Below are 25,731 nucleotides of genomic sequence, written 5' to 3' on the forward strand. Positions count from 1 at the left end.
ACACATTCATAATGCACTTAGGAAGTAACTGGATGTTGCTTTAGTTCTGTGTTCTCATTCTCTCTTACATGTCTGCAGATAAAGAACGAAAGGGGAAATACAGCATCCCTATCCTGGATGTGAAAACTCAGCAGCTGGTCCTGGACACCAACCAGACGCTACTGCTCAGTTGCAGGTGAGTTTCAGGTAGATGGATGTGGGTGACAGAAAACCTTAATTTGAGCAACAAAGTGGAGGTGAGGTAGGACAAGCAACTGGCCACCATCATGACTGATATCTGTAAATTAAAGCAAACACAACCCCAAACATACCCATTTTTAAGCCTTCGTGTCTTAATATTTAAAGAAAAATGACTCTCAAAATCACCACCAAGAAACTCAGAATAAAATTAAATTTGTGGTCAATTGAATTCTGTACAGTTGGAGTTGTTTGTTGTGGCTGTCAGGAGAAATACAATAGAGGAACCAGTACTTATTCCACTTAAAAGATTTGTAACATTAAACAAGAACATTAACAAAAAAACGTTTTTCCATCATTTAACAGTCCTGTTGATGGATTCATGTGCAGCTCCCATCTGATGTCACCATTTTGAGTCTTGTAAAAAGTCAGTTTTTAGCATTTTTCTCCCAGCTTCTTGTAGTCCCAAGATAAGTTTCAGTTTTTTCATTTAAAATATTTCTTCAACTTTTTACTTGCTATTAATAGTATTTTAACCAGATATTTGTTGCTTATGATTAAGGGGAGGTTCATCTGAGCGGTCCAAGTTTCAACAAAACCGGAAAAGCAGTGTTTTTTTTTTTTTTTTTTTTTTGCTCTTAAGAGTCTTATTCTCATGTTCTGTACCCAACAAAAAAAACATCACAATGTCAAAAGAAGCCAAAACATAAGGAATTTGAGTTTTTAAAGAAGACCTTGGCAGCACATTCATTAGCCCACTCAGTGAAATTTGACTATCTGGGACACATTTTGAAGAGGTTTCCTTCTTCCACCTTTCCACCTTCATATGGTAAAATAATCATTAGATAAAGGGATGGAGTTCCTATGATGTAAGCTGAATGTGAATGCACGTAAAAGTTTGCCAAGTGTATTTTAGTTTCAGTCCCTTTTACGTGTTGACCAGGGGTCGCTGGGAGCTGACATGGGCGTTCCCACCAGGTTTGGCCAGAGATAAGGTGCGAGTGGAGGAATCTCGCTGTGGGAGGACAAGCCAGCAGTACTGCAGCCGTGTGATGGTCAGCCGCAGCCAGGCCCAGCACACAGGAACGTTCCGCTGCAGATATCAGCACCGACCTCGAAAACAAACATCTGTTTATGTATATGTCACAGGTAAGACACTACTGCACTTTTTCCTTTTCTTTGTCTTCTTTTTTTTCTGTATTTCTTTCTCTGAAGCCGTCTTTTACTTGGTCTCGTACTCACTCTTTCACCCCATCATGCTTATTGTTTATATCCCCAGGTTAAACAGGATGTGGTGGGTGCTAAATACAGACCAATGCCAGAGAGCCAATTATATCTAAACACTGTTTGTCCCAGCAACACATCCTTCTAGATGACTCTGGCACAGTTTCACCCCTCTGCCTCTCTTTTCTCAGCCCCAGCCTACCTCCCTGTTGTCTATATATAAATCCTTTTTTACTTTCGTTTACGTGCTACCTCAAGGCCAGGAATAGCCCAGCTGCTGAAAGGCTCAGGCCCGGGCAGAGTTTCCCAGGGCATCAGCCTTATCTGCTCTGTTCAGCCTTGCTTGAAGCATCCTGTGCTTGGGGGAGGAGGGGAGGGGCTCGAAGGGGGTGTACTGGGGGTTTCGCTGTGTCTCTACAAGGTGGTGGCGGGGAGGTATGTGGAAGTGTGTGGATGTGTTTGTGTGTGAGAGGAGCTGAGAAGGATAAGATGAAGGCCAGAGGCTCAGTGGTATCCAGGGGCAGAGGAGGCATGATGTCTGCCCAGCCGGCTCCTCCCTGTCCTGGAGGGTGAGGCTGTTCGGGCTGGGCTGTACCAGGCGTGGAGCCGGGCTGATGGCCCGGGTCACAGGTCATGCTACTGTTTGGCCAACAGGACCCTTGGGGGCCATCAATCGCTCAGGTCCCCATGTCCATTAAGCATCAGACTTGGCCTGCAGCTCCACTCAGACGTTGCCTCCCTCCTCTATTAGGAATCAAAGCAAGAGAAGGAAGCCCTTAGTCTGCTAGTCCTTGGGGTACTTTTGTTCGAATGTTCAGAGATTTGCTTTCCTTGAATAACACCCTACGGTAACAAACAATACAGTGAGCAACACCCACACCTTTGAATGGCATAGAACTATTACAGTAGTCGAGCTGGGAGGAGAAAGCACAGAGAGGTCGTTTGATTGCTTCTAAACAATCTGTGTTTATTGTTAACTACAGGCAGTCATTTGCTGAATGGGTATTCAATGAATGGGTGTGGAGAACAGTGTATGTTTAGGAGTGTGTGTCTCTTTGTTTTTGTTTGTTGTTGAGATTGATACTTGGAAGTGTGTGTGTTTGTTTGTGTGTCTGTGCCTAGAAGCAGGTGATTTTTTTCTTTCCTTTCTGTGTGTGCATGAAATTAAAGGGTCGGTTCACAGAAAAAAAAAAATTTAAAAACATATTTTCTAACTCAGTCAAGTGGGTACTTTTTTTTGTATCCTCCTCACTTTTAGTATTTCAAGATAATTTTCTTACTAAAATCTTCCTAAACATTGTTCTCTTATTGTAGAAACACCATAGACCAGATGAGAGAAGATCTGAGTTGAAAAAAATGTTAATAACAATATGCTGTTAATATTGTCTGTAGTTTTGTGTGTGCTCAGATATATAAACTTAAAGGGCTTCAGCTAGTGGTGGTGTGGTGAGTGCTTTGATCCTTTTTTTGCCCTGGGTTTTGCCTCTGAGGGCCCATACAGACTGCCCTACCTAATTGGTGAAGGTTATTGGGACTTAATGCAGCCTGAAAGAAATACCCACAAACACTTCTCAGGGCTGAAAAAAGAAACTGCCAAATTAGTTCAGTGGTATAAAATTATGTATTTTTATTTACAGTTGATATTGAATATAACAGAACTGAACATCAAACAAAGATAAAATAGTAGAGCACAGCATTAAAAAAATACATTGCAGCATACCTTTCCTGACACTGTGTCCTTTTGAAAAGTTTCAGTGGAATTACTACTTATTGAATATATTTCCTGAGAAAACTGTCATTAATGACAACTGCAGTTTTCGGTGCTGTGAACACCACAAACATAATTTCATTCACCCCTTGGCAGGGATCCAGAATTATCAAAAATGAATAGAGCTGGAACAGTTAGTTAATGAATTGATAAATCAATCAACAGAAACACAACAATTTTGATAACTGATTAATCATTTCTGTCCTTTTTCAGGCAAAAATATCAAACAATCTGGTTATAGCTTTTTGGGATTTGCTGCTTATCTCTCTTTTATATCAATGCAAATTTAATATCTTTGGATTTTAAACTGTTGGTAGTACAAAACAAGACATTTGAAGACTGTGTGGTGGATACTTTTCAGAAAGCGGAAACTAATAACCGATTAATCGAGAAAAATACATTGCATATTTTTTGATAATGGATATAGTTGTTAAATGTATCCCTAAAGTATAATATACTAAGAATATCTCAAACCCCAGACAAGTAAAACCACAGCTAGTGTGTGGCTAAGTCCCACTGCCGGTAAGTGAGAAAATATGTTTTTCTGTAATTTGAGTAAACTGACCATTTAAACCATACACATGGTTGTATACTTTAATTTATGTGATATTTGTGTGTAAGAAATAGTCTTTTTTATGCATTCGTTTTACGTCCTTATTACCTGTACCATATGTGTCCCTGACCGCAGTGTTTGGGTTTCAGACAGCCAGCAGCCATTTGTGGAACAACCCGGTATGAGCCCAGATGTGTTGTACCTGAAGGAGAAGCAGCCGCTTGTCATCCCCTGCCGGGTCACCCACCCCAATGTCACCACAACACTGGTCAGGGTCAGTGCAAAAAATATAAATCAAATGACAATTTGTATGTCTTTTAATTCAAGTTTGAGATTGATGCTCTGCATCACCTTTACTAGTAGTAAGTGTATCTATACGCGCAAGTCACACTTCATCCTTCGCTGCCCAATCATTCCACACTTACATTCTCTGCACATCATCACTTGTCCCAGTTTTTTCCATCAGGGCTCACATATGCACACAATGCACTGTATTGTTGTTTCTCTCTCTCCATATCATTTGCTACATTGTTCTTATCTTGGCAGCCATTACACTGCATGTGTGTCCATTTGAGTGTGTCCGCCTACGGATATGTTTGAAAGTGTGTGCGGATGTGTTTGTGAGTGTTGGTGCTTGAATGCTGAGTGAGGGGGGGGGGCAGACAGAGATACTAAGTGTAAAGAGGAGGGGCTTGTATAAGTGCATGCATCTGTGTGCATGTTAATATATCAATGTAAAGTAGGTCTATAGGTCAATGTAGTCTATAAATCTATAAATTAAAAGAGATTGTGTCTGTCTGTGCATGTCTTCAAGAAAACCTACCAGTCAAAGATGCCTCTTTCCTTACGGGCTTTTTCCAAGCGGCGCCCACAGCAGGACTGCTTTTAGGGTCTGAAGTGCCCCGTTAGCCCCCAGCCAGGAGCACTTCCCACATCTCAACCTCTAACTCTTGTAGTAAGAATCTTGGCTGCCAGCTTCCCCGAACTAAATACTTTAAACAGCTGGTGTGCCTGGTGGAGGAAGCCGAGGTAGCTACTGTTGGCCCCTGGCAGATGAAAGTACAGTCCATTCTCTTCAATCATAATATAACGGCTTGTGCGTCACTTTAGGAAGCTTATTGTGGTGTAACTACAATAGAGTAGCTGTTAAACATACAGGAGGCTCTGGGCTAGAGAATCAAATTGAGGAATAATAAGTAGGTGTTGCTTAAAATCATGTTTTTTCTTATTTATCAGATATTCCCTGACTTCTAGCCCCTAGTGTGGTTCAGTATAAAATTGCTAGGTCCTACACTTCCCATCATGCAACTCACAAGCATCTTTGTTCTACCCTGTTTGCCTAATAACTGTCCATGTCATTCAAACTCCTCACTCCTAGTTTGTACCACATGGTGTTTTTTTTTTTTTTAATTTTTAGTCTCCAAGCCAATATTACACAAGTAAATGTCAATCAAGTAATTTTTTCGAAGAAAGTCCTTTAGAGCAAGAAAAGTCATAAGCTGATGGGAATGTCAGTAGTAGGAGAGGAAAACTGCAACAAAAGGAATTTGTAATTGATTTGGGATCAAGTTATTAGAACAAATGAGACCCTGAATCCTACTAGTTCTCCAAACTCATGACATGGTTGGAAATCAGTACACACACGTGTCTTTATCTTGCTTCGATCTCCTCACAAATGCCTGGAACCAGTAAGGTAATTATTCTAAAAATAGCTTTCCTCCTCTTCCCTCATCTCCCACTCCTTCCTCTAACCTGTGCTGGCCGGTCTGAACCAGGAATCCAACCACTGTCACAGCCTCTGGAGTGTTTTTGTCCTAGAAGGATTTTGCACTTTGCTTGGATCTTTAATATGACCCTTGTCAGCAGGAACAATAGCCAGGAGGCTCTGCTCTCTCGCTCGATTTGTGAAAATGACCAGCAGGTCCCAAGGTCCAGGATGATGGGGTTGACCTGGGGTTCCAGTCAAAATGTCTATATCCTTTAGTAACAGGATGCAGGGAGATGGTATGGAGTCACGTTTCTCATATCCTGACCCCCCTGACTCGTTTGCCCCCCCCCTTTCCCTGCCTCCATCATCGCCTCCACCTTTGCCGCGTCTCCATATAGGGTTAAAGGATCGGTGTAAGAGGGGCAGAGAGGGCAGAGAGGGCAGAGAGGGCACTAAGGGAGCTTGGATGGGGCTTCAGTGAGTTTGGGAGGAGGGAAGAGTTGGAAGCATCTACTTTTTTGCTCTCTTGAGAGTGGGTGGGAGGCTTCCACTATGTCATAGTAACATTTCCTTGAGGCTGCCTCCAAGAAAACAACAAGGTTACACAGTTACACAAGTGACCATGCCAATGTAGCCAAGAAACTATTATAAAACAGACACTGTGAGGATATAGTCAACTTCATTTGGAATTTCTTTTGAACTGTCTTACTCTATTTTAGAGGTTTTTCATGTGACTAAAATAGTTCACCTGTCCCAAAAAAGACTTGTTACTATTTTACTTGAACCCTTGAACCTGAAATGGATCTGTACATTAAAACAAAACACACAAGCCCAAATCAGGAATGAAACCAAGAGGAGCTCGAGTTGAGCTCAATACTAATCAAAACAGTTCTAGAATAACCTGCAGTTGCACAAGAAACTGGTTATACAAACCTTACACTAATTTGTTTCAAACCATTGTATATTTGCATCTGTTGCCTTGCTCAAGTGCACATTTTGTGCAATATCTAGTTAAAAATGAACTTGTACATCTAAATAACATTGTCTGGTTTATCTCTGCATAAGACTCAATAAAGACTCAGTCTGAGCTGTAGACTTGAGTCTTGGATTTGAGTCAGAACTATGAGGTCTTGAAATTTGTTCTGGTCTTGACTGACGACGTACAATTAAAAGCCAAAACAACCCATCTTAAGTTTTGACCTAGGAAAAATCCTGGAACAAATAAGAAATAAATAAGGCAGCAACAGAAAGACCTTGCATGCCAACACACTTTTTTTTCTTTTTTTTATCAGGCCAATGTATTTAAAGGACTCAGTCTCAAGTGCAAATAAAACGATTTTGAAAGGAAAATGATCAAACATCATGTCCCTGTCAGGCTTAAAATTTAGAGACCCGAAAGACGTGATACTATTTTTTGTTTTAATGAAAACTTATGTCCTGACTTGGACTTGTCTCTACAGGCTCGTAACTTGATTTGGACTTGGGAATTTCTATAACCAAAAGACCCAAAAGACTTAAATAGCTCTGGATTCAATACATATACTTACTCCAGGTATTTAGGATTGCGCTTCCATAATGTTTGTGGACACATAAGAAGCAGATTTGAAAAAGAATGATCAAAAATGAAGCAATAGATGCAGAGATATGACTTTTAGTCTCTAGTATGAGTCAAACTCCAAAAACACTGGATCCTGCAATTACCATAATAAAATTAAATAGCAAATTTAATTAGACCCTGCCTGCCTCTTAAATGCCCATTTCTTTCAAACAGCAGACCTCTTGTTTGTAATGCAGGCTTTTTGTTTAAAAAAACGTCCCAAGCCCAAGCCGAGATGACATCATAAGGGTTATTTTCTCATACTTTAGTAAGCTCCTGCAGAGCCACAGAAGGCGTCATACATGTTTAACCTGATTGGAAGCATGCCCCTTTAACCCTTGGTTTTGAAAATGGAGACAAGACATTTTTCTGTTGCATTGCATTTGTTTTTTTGTTAGTGTGGAAAAGATGAACGTGACATCACTGCCAGTTTCCTTCTGTGTTTTAGCAGGGTTTTGCTCATTAGATGTGACAATATTCGTTCTTTATTCACATTTTTTAATGTGACTCTTTTGTTCCCTAATCTTTCAGTTTTTATACGAGATTTTATATGTACAGTGCTACTTTTCTCAGGGTTGTGGTACAGTCAAATATTTGATGGGTGTTGTTTCCTCCTTCCTCCCACAGTTCCCCAACCAGAGTTTGAGTCCAGACCAGTGGAACATTATCTGGAACAGCAAACAGGGCTTTACCATTCAAACTCCCACTGTCCATAACATCGGCCTCTTCTTCTGCCAGACCATCACTGATGGTGTCACACACAAGTCACATAAATACTTTGTGCACAGACCAGGTCAGCATGTGCTCTGCGGCAGCACAAACTTCACATGTAAACATGTATATGTGGCTCAGTGATTTCTGTGCAAAACCCTCAGTCCTCTCTGACTTCTCTAAATTTCCTAAATATTTTTTCTCTCTTTACCCCAGTGAGTAACATCATGGATGTGTATCTGAACAGCAGTGGACCTGTGCAGGCCCTGAAGGGAACAAAACTGACCTTGAACTGCACTGCAACTGGGGAGTTGAACACCAGAGTCAACATCACCTGGGACTACCCTGGAAAGGTCAGACCTGCATTAAAGTCTGTGGAGACCAGAGAAGCACGGCTTTAGTTGACAAATGAGCTTTGACAGAGACTGAGCAGGAGTGCATTCACGTGTTACCCTCAGAGAATAGTATATTTCTTTACACAGTATGATCTGAAATGAGATTGCAAGCTAGCAGGCTGGTAAAGGTGCCTGCCTGCTACTGCCAAAGTGGCTTTAAGCAACAACCATCCTCCTTGTAACAGTCAGTAGACACACTGGTTACTGAATTGACATTTTATTGGGAAAAGTATTTCTTTAAAAGTATAACAAATGTATAAGATTCGCTACTTTAAAATGTACTCAGTGTGAAAGTTACTGTTAGTTTTTTAAATTGTCCCATTGTTGGATTTTACTCTCCATTCAATATCAATTCCTTCAATCTCAACTGCAGTTAAATACCAGTACTTTACCACTTTCCAATAAGGCCTATGTTATCAGGCGTTAATTTCTTGTAATTAATGACTTTATCATTATTTGATTTATTTATTTATTAAAACTCTATGCATACAATCTCCAGACCGGAGGACTTATCAGATATACTTCTCTATTTGTGGACAGTGGGCAAGTGGATGGTTTGTTTATTATTTAGAAAAGTGCTACAGAGCATCTTGTCCATTCGTAGCCTAACAGCCTAACATTTATAGCCCCAGTCTTGAGAGATCATTGCAAGGAAAGAACCCCTTGCTCTCTATCCAAATCCAATCCAAAAGTTGTCCTTATTAATGCCCTTTTACTTATCTGTAAAGCAATAATGAATCACTTATTAACTACTAATAAAGTCTTTAATTACAATGTTAAACCCCCTTACAAAGTATGCCTTATAAAAACTAAGAAACATTCCAAAAAGTACAAGTAATTTAATTATATGTAATAAGAAATATCCAAACAGATACATTGTATAAACATGCAAGCCTTAAAATACTTGTTGCTGCTGAGTTAATGCCTTGTTTCTCCAGTTATTTTCATTTTGATGTCAGAAATTCAGTCAAAGGATGCCGCACTGTGGTTTGGGAATTCCAACTCTTACATTCACAGCTTTTCAAAATAAATTTCAAGAACACACAGGTGAACTTTCAGTGTTAATTTTCTGGCTTTTTTCCTCCTTAATCTTCAGAGTAACGACGCTGGCTCCACTTCCAAGAGGCTCCTGAAACACAGAACACACATATTGTTCTACAGTATTCTGACCATTCCAGAGCTCCACCGATCAGACCGTGGCCTCTACAAATGCCGAGTCACCAGCGGTGAAAAAACCAAACAACAGAATGTCACTGTTACAGTATATGGTGAGTGTGTTCCTCCAAAACTCCAAGACATGTAGGTGTTCAACCACAGATGTGCACAGATTTATATTTTCATAGCAAAAGCAAGTTTCATTTTGAGGTTTTCTTGTGTTACAGACTCTGAATCACTGGCAAGGGTGGCAGAAAAATTTCACAATTTTTGAACATGAATGATTGCATGTTTCCTCAATTTTAGACCGTCCATTCATCCATCTGAAGCCCAGACATGGAACTGTGATGGAGGTTCAAGCAGGACAGAAATCTTACCGAATCTCTCCCAAACTAAAAGCATTCCCTGCCCCTGAAGTCATCTGGTAAGAGATCACATTGATCCCTGTGCCCTCAGATCAGAAGCCCATGCTTCTGAATTCACATCTCATTGCCTTGTTGGAGTTTAGAGCATCCTCTATGATGTTTCACTCCCCTTTTTTGCCTCCCTTTTTGAATGGCTAAATAAAGCATGTCTTGTAAATCTATTTTAATCTCTGGCATACATTACCGGTCAAAAGTGTTACAAAACCTAAATTTAAATGCACATAATTCAATGTCTGAGTGTTCCTGAAATTAAAGCATAGAACAAATAAACAATTGGAGATTTTAAAAACAAGGAATTTTTGAATTTTTTTTTAACTAAATTTAATCCAAATTTCTGGCTCATTCAGCAGCCAAACACACTAGTGGCATTTTTTCTACAATGGAAATTAAATATTGCTCCAAAAGTTCATCCCAAGACTGTTGCAGAAGTTCCCACAATGTTGCACTTGCAAGTTGCTTTGCTTTCACCTAATGTCCAGCTCACCCCAAACCAGCTCCATGGCGTTTACGTCTGGAGACTGTGCTGGTCTTCCATCATTTGAAGCCCCTGACTTGTTCTTTTCTTTTAATGTTTTGGGTCATTATCTTGCTGCAAGGTGAACCCCTGACCAACCAGTCTATCTTCCTTTGTTACTTGCCTTTTATCTCACAATTCTGATAGCAATATAAAGCACTACTTCCTGCAGGACAATACTGTATATTGTCCTAAAAATGCATCAGAGGATGTAGTAACACAGTTTGTTCCAACACTGCCTTTGTACAGACAGAGGGTTTGTAAGTAATCAACAAAAGTGAGGGCACCTGTAGGAATTGTTTGCATTAACTTTCAAAGCCTTCTTTGTTTTCCATTGTTGCAGGAAAACTGTAAATTAATCAATTTCTTCATCCCTGAAAAAGCCAGTTTTCTATAAAAATTTGCATGGTTTTTCAGTTTTTGGTGAACTAAACCTTTTTTTTACAATTGGCAGTTTACCACTTACCATTTCCTAAACTGCTGATATTTCAATAAAAACTAGAAAAATGGGGGTGTTCTAAAAATTTTTACCGATTAGTGTACTTTCAGAACCATTCTATTGGAAAAGCCTGATAATGTTTGTTTAAGCAATCAAGAATTATATTTAGTCATCAAAATTAATTCCTCTACCAAGGAAGTTATGTTTTCACCCATGTCTGTTTGTTTGTTTGTCAGCAGGATCATACAAAAAGTACTGAACCAATTTGCACTGAACTTGGAGGAGGGATGTGCCATTCTAGTTTATCCTGTAATATTATAATTTAATATAATATTATATTAAAATTATAATTATTTTCTCCCTTAAAACTTTGGTTTACTTTGACGGTCACACAGAGGTTGGCCTTCAAACTGGGATTCCTCAATGTCCAATCCAAAACTTGTCTCAGAAGACTTTTTTCTGACAGGTTAAAGGATGGCATGGTGGCAGCAGAGCAATGCTCCCGATACCACATGAATGGGAATTCCCTGGTGATCCGGGATGTTGCAGAGGAGGATGCTGGGAAGTACACTGTCCTGGTACGAATCCAGGAACACGGACTCTACCAGAATCTCACCCTCACACTTGTTGTCAACGGTGAGAAACAAGAAATTATCACCCAACAGCCACCTTTAGCTCCAACTGTCTACCCCCCTCAGTGGTTAAACTTTATGTTTGTGTGTGTTTGTGTGGGCTTTTTGTTTGACAGTGAGTCCTCAGATCGGGGAGAAAGCGGTGTCGTTGCAGGACCCAGGCTCTGTGCCACGGGGAAGCAAACAAGCCCTGCACTGCACATCCCATGGAGTCCCTCCTCCACACATCCAGTGGCTCTGGCATCCCTGCCCATCCAAAGGCCTGTAAGTAGCCCAGAAGACACTGAAGATGAAATATAGTGTGCACATTAGGATTGTGCCTCGAAAATGAAGAGTAGACCATTTGAAATTCATGATAGTTTGCACATTGCATATTACCAGCTGGAATTACACTAAATTTCACTATTAAATAATATAAAAATCATTAAATCTTCCTTTACAAAATAACTCAATTTTATAATAACTAAATCTACCACAGCCCCTAATATAAAAGATAAAATAGATGTTTTGTTTCCCAAAATGCACATGTCAAAACTCACACCAGGTGAAATATAAATAATGTAAACATGACTATACAGTAATACCGAGTTCTCTGTATTAGTTGTTATTCATTTGACACACCAAAATTTTTAATCAACTCAATACATTGTAAGAAATTAAACTGTAGTATTCAAAAACAGCAAAAAATGTGAAATTTGTTGATTCGGAGAAGCATTTTTGAGGCTATTAGTTGATATTTATTTTAACTGCAAAGTCTAAAATTAATATCAACATTATAATGTTACAGACAAATGCAGTACAATAAACTGTTGTTTGTTTTATGTTATTTGGTGGTGGTTGTGTGTGTGTTTGAGTGCGTGCATGTGTGCGTGTGTGTATGTGTGATTTTGAAAAATGAGACATGTTTTGTCTATTTCAGCATGTGTTCAGACAGAGTTTCCTCCTTGTAACAAGAACAGATGCCTCTGTGGGCCTTTCATGTGCGGGAATGTGTGAAAATGTGTGTGTGTTTATTTGTGTGTATGCGCCCACAACGTGTGTGTTTCACCATGTCTGTGTTTACATGTTTGCTTGCTTGTACAACTTTTTCCCCATATGTTTGTTCTCTTATTGTCTATGTGTCCTTCTCCATATGTTTGTGTAAGTGCATAGAAATGTGCAGGTTGTGTGTGTGTGTGTGTGTGTGTGTGTGTGTGTGTGTGTGTGTGTGTGTGTGTGTGTGTGTGTGTGTGTGTGTGCCTGTGTGTGTGCCTGGTACATTCACAGACACAGTACAGACTTGAAAGGACAGAGAAAAAAACACACTTCAATGGAAGCCAGTTCCGTGCTCTCAGTCACGATTTGTTGGTTTCCAAATCAAACGCTATGATTTAATGAATTTCCTGTCCAGGACGCAGGGTGAGAGGCCTGTTTATTATTGTGATTGCACACTGCATCCTGTGATGCTTTTTCTTATATCTGACACACACACTATATATAAAGTTCTCATGAGAAATGGCCCAACCCAGTGATGCAGAGAGACATTTAGTCAGCTCGCACACATATGAACACACACACAAGTACTCAGGCAGGCACTTGGCAGAAACATTGATTGAGTTGTTCTTGGAGGTCAGACACTTATTGTGTTGCTTATGACCAAGTCAGAGAGGTTAAGTATTACCTGAGAGCACCACAGCAGCCGCCCATAGTCTATTCCTCCTCTGAGACACACTGACATCATCAGTGTACTTGACCCTTAAACCCAGTACTAACACGTGGCGCCATGCCGAGGTGCCTCCGATGTGGTTTCATCTGTCCGTCTCTGCCAAATGCCAAGTGTAATCTACATAATGTACCTGAACATGTTTTTGACCAGCTTGCACTTTTACATTGAAACTGGACAGGATTATACACATTATTCATCCTGATATTCACCTAGAATACCTGCTACATATTCAGACGATATATTTAGATTTTAAGGTAATAACTATTTTTGAAGTTTTGCCTCTGTTGTACCTCATTATTATGTCACATGCAATCTACACATGGAAGAAAATTTGCAGAGTACCACCTAATTTGTGATCAATTAGTTGAATCATTGCCTGAGACTTACATTTCAATTTATTCTGATTGCATTATGAATCAAATTTCAAGTTTAAGTCAACTTGAAAATTGAAATTTATTTCAGTCTATAAGTAATTACACAACACAACACAGCATAAAAAAATAAACATGCAACAAAAAGGCAGTTACTCCAAAAAAAACAGTGTAGTAAAAAACAATATCATAGCACAGATTTCTGCAGACTGGGAAGGTATACACTGAAGCTACATCTTATTGCACACTAATATCCCAGCATTACATTTCATTTGGTATCTTTACTGACTTACGGTATCACTTTAATTTCCTCTATTTAGTATTCATAAGCAGTATATAAAGATTTAATAAATGGTTTATAACACACTATACTGTTGTTATAAGCAGATATAACTTTTTACTGTTTAGTGTTTTAAATGGATGATAGTATAGTAAAACACAATTGTAATAATGTAAAATGTGTAATTATAATTAGAATAATAATATAATATAATTGTTGAAAAATACCGTATATGAATAAACACTTGAAAGTGTCCATATAGCTGTGTAAAACTATATTATAGTGGGTTATAAACCATTTATTGAATCTTTATATACTCACTATAAATGCTAAATAGGGGGACTTGATGTAAAGTCTTACCCTGGTGGACTTATGTTCCTTTGTAAAGCTCTGTTCTGGTTCTTCTTTAGTGTCTTTAGTGTGTTTCTTTAGACCAGTTTTTGGCTGGATCCTCACTAGGCCCTTGTTCTTTGCAGCCCGGCTGCACCAAGAGCCTGACGCCACGCTGGAGGAGGCCCAGGGACAGTGGACCAGGATGGGCCAGGCTGATGGGGGCCTCATGCCTGGGTCCTGGGTCCACTCCTGGGTCTGGCCCTGGGAACCACAGCGCTCTTATCTGGCCCAGGCAGGAGGCGTACTGGGCTTCCTGTGCGAAAAATCAGAGCGCTTTTCCTCTCGTTGTTTGGCTTCCTCTCCGATGCGAGACGCTTCCCAGCAGCGTGATTGTCCCTTCGTCTTCAAACGTGGCACAGTCCGCTTCCTCAAGAGCTTGATCTATTCTTGAGAGCCCCTCCCCCCCCCAAACTCTGCTGCCCCCCACACATACCTCTCCTACCCCTTCCCTCACCAGCTCTGCCCTCCACCCCAACCCAGCATCTTCCTCCTTTACAGAAGAACAACTCCCCATCGCCTCCCACCCTGGAGCCCACCCCGTCCACACACTCATCAGTGCTTCTGCACAACAGCCACAACCCTCAATGACATAACCAGTGATCATAAGTGATGATCCTGTGCTTGCTAAACTGGTGTTGAAAGTGAGGAAAATGACTTGGAACACTGCTGAGCAGTGAAGACCAGGAGACACAGGAAACAAGAAGGAAAATAAGCCACATCACTAACGATTTAAGGACTCTTGCTTTACTGATTATTTATTTATTTCCTTCATTTTGCCAATTTCAGTCCTCCCCCAGCCATCCTGTAGTTGTTTATGCTTTTTACTTTTCACAGACATTTTGAGCCAGAAGAAGTGCAATTCCATCCATCCACCAGCCACATTTCTGGAGCTGCTTTGCTTGTTTTTTGTGTCCTAGAGTGGTACTATAATGGGTGCATGAACCGCGCCTGTCTCAAGCCCCGATCTGATTCTGACATCCACAAAAGCTGTGAGTTTCTGTTCCGATTTTTAGCCACCTGTAGAAGTTCGAAAGTGCTCACCATGGACGGACGAAACAAGAGAGAGGACAAGTTTTGTGTTGTTCACTATGGGATGCCTATGGTTCTCTATTAAAACACTCAGGTCAGCAGATGCCTACCATGTAGGAAGTCTCCACAGACCAGAGTATATGACTGCCCTCTGTCATATTATGTCATCCTGTGTCGTCCAGTGTCATCCCATGTCAAAATGTCTTCTGTGTGTGAAATGATGTCAGTATAACAGCCCTGTTGTTTTTGTATTGAAGGTTAATTAAAATCTAAATGCATGTGTGATATTACAAGCCATTTTAAGAGGATGAGTGCTCTAAGTGCTTTAGTAAAATCCATTTCTGTGTGTGTATGTATGTAAAGCAAGTGCCTTTACAGGAACGTGCGTGCGTGTGCGTGTGTGTGTGTGTGCATGTGTGTGTGTGTGCGCTTGTGTCCCATTCTACGGGTGTCTCCCAATGTGATTCATTCCTTCTATACAGATGTTTTATGAGTAATATATGAATCTAATATTTAATAATTTTATACAACTAACTTACATATGACGAATGACAATATTTGCCAACTTTGTATGAATCTGTTAAGATGTACTGAAGTGTTATATCAGTTGTTTGTGTTTTTGCATTAAACTTTGCTCATATTTGTGTATTGGTTCATACAGCTCTGTGGTTATTTTGGAGTTTAGACAGGAACGGACAGGGACAGTATACAAGTTAATTTTAGGCAGTGAAAGAAGGACGGAAGAAAAGGCAGGAGATAACACCCACTGATTAACAATTTGGAGCAGTTCATTCATATTTACAGCTTGCTGCTCATCCTGTTGGCAGGCACACACTGTGTCAAAGCGTCTGTGGTGTGAATGTGTATGTAGTCATTTTCTGTTTCTAACCACCTTTATGGCCACACATCCATTTAACTAATCATGTTTGTGCGTGTGGGTGTGATTGCGAAAGCTTTTACTGGGAAGTGTGGGAGTGTTAGCTGGTGTAACTCCAGATTGGGGTGTGTGCACGTGTCGATTTGTGCAGCCTGTGTGTATGTGTGTGTCAGACTTGAAGTGTCATGCACAGGGTGGGTTGCACATTATCTAGATGCCAAGAGGAAGGTCAATCAAGGAGCAGAGAGGAACCAACCTCAAGGAGGTGCTCAGAGCAGACATAAATGGATGATGGCAAGGATAAAGACAGAGACAGCGAGCAGAAAGGGGCAGCAACACATCCATAAACAGTCAGAGGATCAGTGAACACTGTGGAAATGATAGTTTACAATGAGGAAAATGGTTAATGTCTAAATAATGACGCTGTTTTCTTTTAATTATGACATCATTGGATAGATGGATCAATGGATGCATATGTAACCAGATAGATAACCAAATAGATAGATAAACAAAACACCAACAGTAAACTATCTAACAGTATGTAAAGTAGTTAAAATGAGATCCTACTCCACCAGCTGTACCATTAAAATGCTTCTTACACTTTAAAGTAGAAATATTCCAATAACATGATATACATGTAGCTTATATAATAACGTAGGTCTTTTACATGTAAGAGTATTTTTTCAGAGCAGTATGCTACACTGTTAGCCCTGAATTTGTTTCATAGTTAGTTCACCAGATCATTGCTTTTTATTAGCATCTTTGAGTTGAACAGACTTAAGTACATCATTTTTAGCATGGACCACTGCCTATGCTCTCTTCACTGTTTTTCATGTGATCAATCTATACCTTGTTATAGGGGGTCTCTCATCAGCAGTTGATAAATTGTGTGGACTAACCGAGTTATCTGCAGTCCAAATAAAAGCCTTAGTGTGAGGATTAAATTTAAAATATTAAATTTACAATGATATAAAATGGAAACAGGTTTCCATTTTAAATCATTTTAAATTTAATATTTTAGAGTATTGGACTGTTAATGAGACAAAGCGAGATATTTGAAAGCCAAATTTATTACAATGGGCATTTTCCACTACTTTACTGACTAAATTAGTTATGGATTCATTGATAAAATAATTGATAAAAGTGATAAAATAATTGAAAAACCAATCACTGGTTTCAGTCCTAAATTCAGCTTTGAATAAAACAACAATGAATTAAAATCTTTATATAGATTAAATTTGCACAAAGCTGAAGTTAACGTCCAATTCATAGCTTCCGATTCAGCAGTTTAGAGGAAAGTTCAGGGAAACTTAACGTACAATACTGAGCCACCAATTCTCTGTTTTTTGCATCACTTGTTGTTATGAAATTGTGTTACATCCTTCCCGATTTCACCGCTTTTTTCAAATCTAGACCACATCAGACCTGGTCTAGATCAAAAACTACTGTATTGGGAGTTGTCAAATCTGTACTTGATTAACATGGAGACTGTAAAGATTATTTAAAGCACAGCTTCAGATTTGTGAAACCTTTATTCTATTTGTAAATACACAAAAAAGAGCGATTCCACTGCTCTTATCACATATAGACCACATTGGACCAGGTCTAGGTCAAAAACCACTATAGGCTACCTAGACTTGTCAAATCTAACAAGGAGAGTTTAAAGACTGTTTAAAGCACAGTTTCAGATTAATGAAACCTTTATTAGTCTGATGTGGTTATTGGTTATTGATGTTTGTCTATCGTACTGTCACAACACTCCTTTTGTGGCTAGAAATTCATCATAGAGGGCCACATCATTTTGTTTCAAAATCCCATGTAGCCTCCTCTCTCTCACTTAAAAACACATAAAATACAAATACAAATAAAATCCTCTAAAATACAGTTACCAACATATTTATAGGTTGAATTTGTTCATCTTAGCCCTCTAATTCTTCTTTTGAAACAAAATTCTCTCACCTGTCCTCAACATGACTATGTTCAAACGTGTCTCACTGCTTCTTCAATAATTACATCCACTATTATTTCAGACCCTGCTCTTCTTCTCCTGCCCACCTGTTGTCTTCATTGTATTCCTGCCTTGACCGCCCACTTGCCTGCACACATCTCCCTCATTACTCCATTGTCCAAAGAGTTTATAATGTGTATCTGCACAGTAGCCTAGCCATTTGTCATACTGTCTATTGTGTCCCCTAGTCGTAGTTGTAGTCCTAGTCTGGATGTGAAAAAAGCAGTGAACCCGCCTTTTTTGCGTCTTCACAAATAGAATACAGGTTTCACATATTTGAAAGTGGGTTTCAAACAGTTTTGAGGCTGTAACATACTTTCACAACAATCTGTGGTGCAAAAAATGGAGAATCAGTCGCTTAGTATTGTAAATTAGGTTTCCCTTAACTTTTCGCTTAACTGCTAAATCAAAGCTGCAAATCGGAAGCTAACTTAAGCGTTGTGCTGAAATTAAGTAACTGGATATATTGTCATCAAAAAATCCAAAAGAAATGACATTGAGTAATAAATAATAAATGCATACTGAAAATATTTTAAAATGTTTTAAAACATAGTCAAATATACTAAAAATAGAGTTGTTTTTGGAGTCTTGCAATTTCTCTATTACATTTCTCTATTACATTACATTGAGTTTATCATTCCAGAGTAGTGTAATCAAGAAGGGAAAAGGATGAGTCGAACCCAAATTAGATAAAATATACTTGAATATTTCAGCACTACTTAATAACTGTTGCGACAGATGGAGAAGTAGATAAAGTATACAGGGCAAATTCATCTCCTCTAATGGCCCCTCCCTGGCTCCTGCACAATATCAGTTTTCAGTCTTAAAGGGATGTGTGTAAGTAACCACAAAGCAACTCGAATTAGCAGCAGTTCCCACAGCTCCACTGGTGTATAATCTATTGATTTACTGACCTCTGCATCCTCCATAGATGAACAATCCAGTATTACATAGGATCCTAAAGATCCACTATTGTCAGCATGCAGGACAGAGGAAAGAGGAAGTGATGCTATTGATAAAAATGGTTTGGTGATGATGTGGGTTATGTGAATGACAGTGAAGATAACATCAAGCAGCAAGCAGATCAAGGCGTTTCCCTGGTGTTCTGATCTTCCTCCTGCCGAGCACAGCTGAGAAAAACACACGCACACCTGGAAGCAGTGTAAAATGGCTTGTGTCAACACAGCTGAGTCCCTGTCCCTCTCCTCCTCCTCCTTCAAGGTGTCCGACGTCCTCCGAACTATGGCGCCCTGTTACAGAGAGTGTCCCCACCAATTCCACATACAACAACATCCTGAGTGTTACTCACAGACAGGAAGTGCTTCAGGGGAAGAAAAAGGTAGGTGAACCACTGGAATGCACACTGACTGAAAGGGGAGCCATGATTGGTTGGTAAGAGATTTTTCAGACACCAAAACAGCAGTCTGAAATGGATAAACTCAAAGAACTACAGTTTGTCATGGAAAAAGATTTTAGTTGCAGTTATTAGCTGATTCTTTAATGAAAACTGAACAAAAATGCACCATTCGGGATAGAAGTAGGGTCGTATTTACACATTTCATATTAAAAGAAATCAGGGAAAGTTCAATGTACAGTTTCCATCGCTAAATAAGATTAGAAAATATTGCAATTTCATTCATAGGATCATCTCAATTTCTGCTCATATTCTCCTTCTTTGCTAACCTCTCCCACACACACACACACACACACACACACACATACTGATGGATGCACACCAACATTAATACTTATCGACACCTTGCATGTAGAGCTGCCCACTGGGTTGGAAGTGGGCAGGAGGTCTGGCTCAGAGACCCCTATTGTCTGCTCAGTGGGCCATTGGAAAATATGATTCCTGCCATCAGTGGCAGATGTAACGAGCCTGATGAATGTGTGTGTGTGTGTGTGTGTGTGTGTGTGTGTGTGTGTGTGTGTTTCATAGTGTGCTAAGTGCCGGTTTGTTCATGCGGATGTTTGCACTTTCCACAGACAGTGGGGGTCCTGACTGTGGCAGAGGCCTTTGTGTCTGGAGTGTACCGCTGCATTGCCTCCAACTCTGCAGGCACAGACCAGCTAGACATCCACTTCTATATTACAGGTGATCCCACACAAAATTAATCATCTCCTCAGACATATAATTCATGGGTGTTTTTTCTTATGTTGACATCTGGGAATTTTTTTCAAAGCTTAAATAACAAATTACAGTAAAAAAAACTATTTTAAGGTCCATGGGCAACCTTCCCTTCCTCCCTTTCTTTCATCACTATCCTCTTACTTAAAATAACTAGTTTCTGTCTTTCTCATTATAAACCCCCGCAAGTATGTGTAATATATTATTTTCTATTAGCATTTTCTTTTTTTTTAAACAATATGTCATATATTTATCCACAATAATGATTGAATAGTGAAAAAATCATAGTTCTTCTGTTTTGTCGGGACTATCTGTTTTAAAATTTGACTCAGTGGAAAAATTATGCAATAAGCTATTTTTTCAACCTGAAACACAGTCATTGGGCGTTTCCTGCAAAGAACAGATACAAATATTTTCCCTGAATACATATCCTGGAACTGCTCCAAACATTTTTATGTCTGATTGACTGAAGCAGCACTAACATGGCATGTTATTATGACATTTCATCATGTCATTAATTCATATTTCATTTGTGATTTGCTTTCACACCCATGAATACATACATGAGCACACACTCATGCACAGAACTATTATCTTTGACTTTGCTCAGTTAAACTGTGAACATAAAAGACTGAACTTACTGCTTTCTTTCTATATCATAGGCAATATTACCAAAAGAAAAGGTGCTTCCACCAATGTCGACAAAAAGTGAGGAGAATGTAATAAATGTGTAGAATTTGCTATGAGGGGAAAATGGGACACTTATGCAGTAGAAGATTGTTTTTCTTAGAATGACCATATCTGTTAGGTAAAGAAAGGTAAAACTGTAGGAAAAAAAAAATAAAGTTAAAGAAGCAGGAGAAGAGCAGGAATGTGAAGTAAACAGAGAGTCTGGGGGAAAATGATAGAGAAAAGTGTTTTTTCAGCTTGCAGAAGAATAAATTAAGTCCTTACACCTGTGTTAAGGTCATGTCACTGTTAGGGAGACAGGAGGCGCTGTGTCAGAGACTACAACAGGACACTGCAGCAAGGTCAGTGCACTGCTGGGAGAGTGTATGATACTCCAGAGTAACAAACCTCAGAGGTCAAACTGGAGCAGCTGCTTCCATCAGTGCATCACAATACACTGCCTGTACATTGTTACATTGCACTGTTAGTTTTATATTGAAGAAATGTAACTTTTTACATCAGACTAAGCACTTTTTGGGGGGGTCTTTTTTGACGTTTTTAAATGGACAGTTACTGTCTTCAGTGGTTTTTGGTTACAAATTTTGATCAGTTTTTGAGGAAAGAAGTGACATATTTTACAGATCACCAGGTATAAGAACTAAGCTGGATATTTTAAATACTGTAAAATGCAAATTTTTGAACATGCAGAAAAAAGTCAACTGACACATCAGAAGAACAAAAACAGTAGAAGTATCTTGATGCATGTGGAAACTGAAGGTGTAACACACTAAATAATGTAAGTTAAATTACTTGGCAAAACAAGATAGTGTACTGATTCTTGCATTTGTGTGTGTTTGATATGGGGTTAGATTTGTAACTAAGCCTACACGTTATGTTTTTTGTGTGTATGTGTTTTTAAACATCTGCACGAGTGTGTATGTGCCTGCGCACAAGGCTGTGCTGAGCTGTTAAGTGTGTGAGCAAGAGCGAAACAGGAAACTAGGGCTCTTATCGTTCCACTTCCCCATGCAGCGCACTTCCTTGGACTGGCAGGTCCACTTTATTTCGGGAGGCCTTGGGGTGTTCGGGAAAGATAAACACTATCTGCCATCAGGAAACTCTCGAGCCGTTTCCACGGGAAGGTCCGAATAGCTAAAGTAAATAAAAAGCCTTTTCACTGTATTCCACTAGCTGCTTTTACCCACAATAGCCATTCAACATTGTCATCAAAGGTTACAAAAGTGGAGGTTTGGTGGAATCGGCTCTTAAAGTGTATGTTTCAGGCACCAGGGAGGATCCTGACTCACCTGTCAAGAAACTGAGATGGCCTATTCATCAAACAGAAGATCACTGAAGGTTTACATTTTGGTCATGGTCCCGCTCCGTACATCTTCTTTCCTATCAATCCATCTCTTCATTTCTTTTGTGTTTCCCCTCAGATGTCCCAGGAGGCTTCAGTGTAAGCCAGCAGGAGGAACCAAGAGAGGGCGGGGACCTCCATCTCACCTGTGTAGCCAATAAGTACCTGTACACAGCGTTGTCATGGCAACGACTGAACAACACAGAGGACATCCAATCTCACAGCCCTACCCTAAGTAGTCAGCAGCTCACGTCAGGGGTTTTCTCCAACTCTCTGGTCATGTTGCTAAGCAACCTGACAGCCAAAGACTCTGGAGCCTACAGGTGCTCTGCTCGCCACCTCGTCACCAGACAGGAAACACATCTGGACACACAGGTGGTGGTCACAAGTGAGTAATCTCCATTTTATGATCTCCTCTTCATCTTCATCCTCAGTATCTAGAATCATATAATCAATGTTGAACACACATGGCTTTTATAAAAAGTAACACATCAGGTAATCATCTCATTTATATCAATTATTTTTGGACTGTGTTTTTAGCTTGTCTGCACACAATGAGTGTTTTTTTTTTCTGATCACTTTTTAGATAATGCTAAAAAAATATGAGTAAGTGCATAAAGATTTATTTATATAATAAAAGTAACCAAAGTTACAAAGTGCTTAACAATTAAAGCATATAGAAAGTAACAAACACAAGAGCAACAACACAGAAAAATAACACAACAAATAACAATAAAACAATAAATAAAAAAGTAACTATAGAAGCAAAGAGGGAACATTATTATTTGACGTTTATAAGGGAGTGAATATCTAACTATCATTTAACCACTACTGAAAATTTAATGTTTAAATTTAAACACCACTGAACTACCACTGAAGTGTTTTACTTTTAAAACCTGAATTACAATTTGTAGTCTAAAAAAAAATTATTTACTAAAGTTCACAAATTTAGATAGAAAATTAAAGTGTCAGATCATTTGACTTGCAGAACTTAACCTTATAGGACAGAGATCTGAACAGAACAATCCTTAGAGTCCTGGATGTTCAAGATTGAATTCTTCAACATGAATTTTGGCATCTGAATTTCACAAATCCAATTTTAGTACCTTGATTTTTTGACTGGAATATTTAGATCTGACCAATTTAATTAGAGCAACTTAAATAAAGTTGTTTTGAATTTTCTGTCTAACAAAGTGAAAACTATTTTAAAAAATTGAGATAAGGTTTAGAGGGGAATTCAAACCACACATAAATTTAAATAAATGGTATAAATATTTCACTGCAATAAATTCCGTGCTATTTAAATTTCACAGTTAGGTATTTAATTGCTCATAATTTCACATCTTTATGGCCTTTAGGGACCCTGTGCTCAACAGGAGCCCTCAAAGATGCCACAGGTTAGCATTATTTATTGTCTGGGGGCTCCAAGTGATTTGTTGTCAAGGCCCCCGAATATGTAGCTGTGCGCATGCACATTCACACAGTTTACTTCCTGTTTTCTAGATTTCTAATATCTATTGTTAATTACTTACAATTTTCTACATTAAACCCACCATATCCTCTTTGTACCATATCCAGCCTCTTCATGTTTCTGTGCACATACGTTGCACATACATACAAAGAAACAAACAAACACCCACACTCTCTCACAGAGGTCTTGCTGCTTGGGAATTTGGTCCCCTCAGCTTCCTGGGGCCCCACCCTGCTTTTGCTCTTGCACTCCAGCTCGGCACCTCTTTCACGTGGGAATGAGCTCTTGTCTAGAGGAAGAGCACACAATGGCACTTCCCACAATGCCACATTTACAGGCCCCTACACAAGGCCGGAGGAACAATCAGCCAATCAGACATTGTCAGGCCCCAGCCCCCACAGACAATCATCAATTGTTGTCCAGGAGGAAGATAGGGGAAACAACAATCAGTCGCCTTGGTTAAGTGACTTTTCTTCATGTCTTTTACTGCTGTTCTATATACAATCAGGGCTCAACACGACAACTTCCTCCCTTGGGACCCCCACAAAGGAATCACTAGAGACAGGGTGACCAGAAAGAGACAAATAGGGGAGCTCGAAAGAGAGGAAAAGAGGGAGAGTAGAAGAAAAATTAAAACATGGGGTTAGAGAGCTGAAGGGAATGAGGAGTCATCTGATCTAATTATAGTGTATGAGAACTGTAGTGTAATTATAATGCATGAGAGGGAAATTAAAAAACTACAACTCATTGTGTGCTCTCATGAGCCAGCGACTGTCCACATGATGAAATACAACATTGTTGTTGCTTTTTAGAAATGGGTTTGCACTGTTTACTTTTTCAGAGCCCAAATTTCATCTGACCCACAGGTTGAGCCCAAGGCCACTGTTATACAGAAATGTGTAACTACCAGCACAGAATTCTTGTGCAAATGTGGCACTGGTCCAGGAAAGAATAGCACTGATTTCACGTCATCAAAAATGTCTTTTAGTCTATAAATAACTAGAACCTTACTGAGACAACTGCAAAGACTGATCCTAGTTTATCCAGTTTAAATCTTTTACTTGAAAAAAAAAAAAAAGTGGAAATACCACAATGTAACATATACTCTGTTATAAGTAAAGTCATCATTTCAGAGTTTTATTTTGGTTAAAGTACAGATGTATTAGCAGCAAAATGTCATTTGCTGTTACAGTGAAAAAGTTCTTAAAACCCATTGTATGCAACCTGTCCAAGACCAATTTTCAGACAGGTAAAGTTAGCTACTACCTGGTGAACAAAGAAGAACATTTAGCAGCTAGAGAGAGATATTTCTCCCACGTTTTTGTGGATGTGGAGGCCAAAAACCAAAAGGAGAGTTAATATTGGACCTAAATTCACCAGGTGACCAGAAACAGGACTCCAAATGAATATTAACGTTGCTCTATATCTGCTGGATGTGTATATAAGCAACTGTTTAGTATCAAACCTTTAGGTTTATACACTCATGTTTAAACAGCATTTTAATGTTGGAATATAGCTGTCAAAAAATTTTATATGAGTAAAAAGTATGAAATATAGCATGAAATGGAAATACATAAAGCAAAGCACCTCATAAATGTACTTATTTAAGCTTCTTGAGTTCATGTACTCAGTTACATTAAAGTTCTGGTAATTTTCCAAAAATTGCACAAATATACACTCATACTACTCACAGTGTGATTGTTTGTATCCCTTCAGTTTTGGAGCCTCCAGTGCTGCGTAAGAATTTGACAGATTGTACTGTCAACGTTAGCAGCTCAGTGACCCTTAGCTGTCCATCTCAAGGCGTCCCACACCCTACCATCACATGGTACAAAGATGAACATGCTCTGTCGCAAGGGTCAGGTAAAGAATGCAATTTTTTTTTATAAAAGATAAGATCATAAACATGTAAATTGTAGCTGTAATCTGGTTTATGGTGTTTTTTGCCACGATCCTCAAGGTATCGTCATATCACCAGAAGATGGGACCCTCCATATTGACCGTATCACAGTGGAGGACCAGGGTCTGTATACGTGCCAGGCCACTAATGAGAGGGGATCTGCAGAGAGCTCTGCCTACATATGGGTCAACAGTAAGTATCTGTTAACCAACTTTTCAAGCATCTCGGCCTTTGATTGG

At 39.3% G+C, this 25,731-nt stretch overlaps 1 protein-coding gene across 3 annotated transcripts in view; it reads left to right on the forward strand.

Moving 5' to 3' along the window:
• flt1 (fms related receptor tyrosine kinase 1) overlaps positions 1-25,731 on the forward strand; it is a 36,538-nt gene that overhangs the window by 2,986 nt on the left and 7,821 nt on the right. The window contains exons 2-15 of one of the 3 annotated variants that reach the window (XM_040126565.1): positions 79-175; positions 1,121-1,326; positions 3,872-3,996; positions 7,655-7,820; positions 7,955-8,091; positions 9,230-9,401; positions 9,595-9,712; positions 11,133-11,302; positions 11,415-11,562; positions 19,183-19,300; positions 19,951-20,059; positions 22,201-22,509; positions 25,309-25,455; positions 25,553-25,684. In XM_040126565.1, coding sequence (XP_039982499.1) covers positions 79-175; positions 1,121-1,326; positions 3,872-3,996; positions 7,655-7,820; positions 7,955-8,091; positions 9,230-9,401; positions 9,595-9,712; positions 11,133-11,302; positions 11,415-11,562; positions 19,183-19,300; positions 19,951-20,059; positions 22,201-22,509; positions 25,309-25,455; positions 25,553-25,684 — 2,154 coding nt within the window. Of the gene's footprint in view, positions 1-78; positions 176-1,120; positions 1,327-3,871; positions 3,997-7,654; positions 7,821-7,954; positions 8,092-9,229; positions 9,402-9,594; positions 9,713-11,132; positions 11,303-11,414; positions 11,563-14,130; positions 14,440-19,182; positions 19,301-19,950; positions 20,060-22,200; positions 22,510-25,308; positions 25,456-25,552; positions 25,685-25,731 lie in introns of those variants that run through there. The other 2 variants (XM_040126566.1, XM_040126567.1) reach the window with 2 other exon arrangements.

The sequence above is a fragment of the Xiphias gladius genome, chromosome 5 (assembly GCF_016859285.1).
Source record: "Xiphias gladius isolate SHS-SW01 ecotype Sanya breed wild chromosome 5, ASM1685928v1, whole genome shotgun sequence".
Taxonomy (NCBI): domain Eukaryota; kingdom Metazoa; phylum Chordata; class Actinopteri; order Istiophoriformes; family Xiphiidae; genus Xiphias; species Xiphias gladius.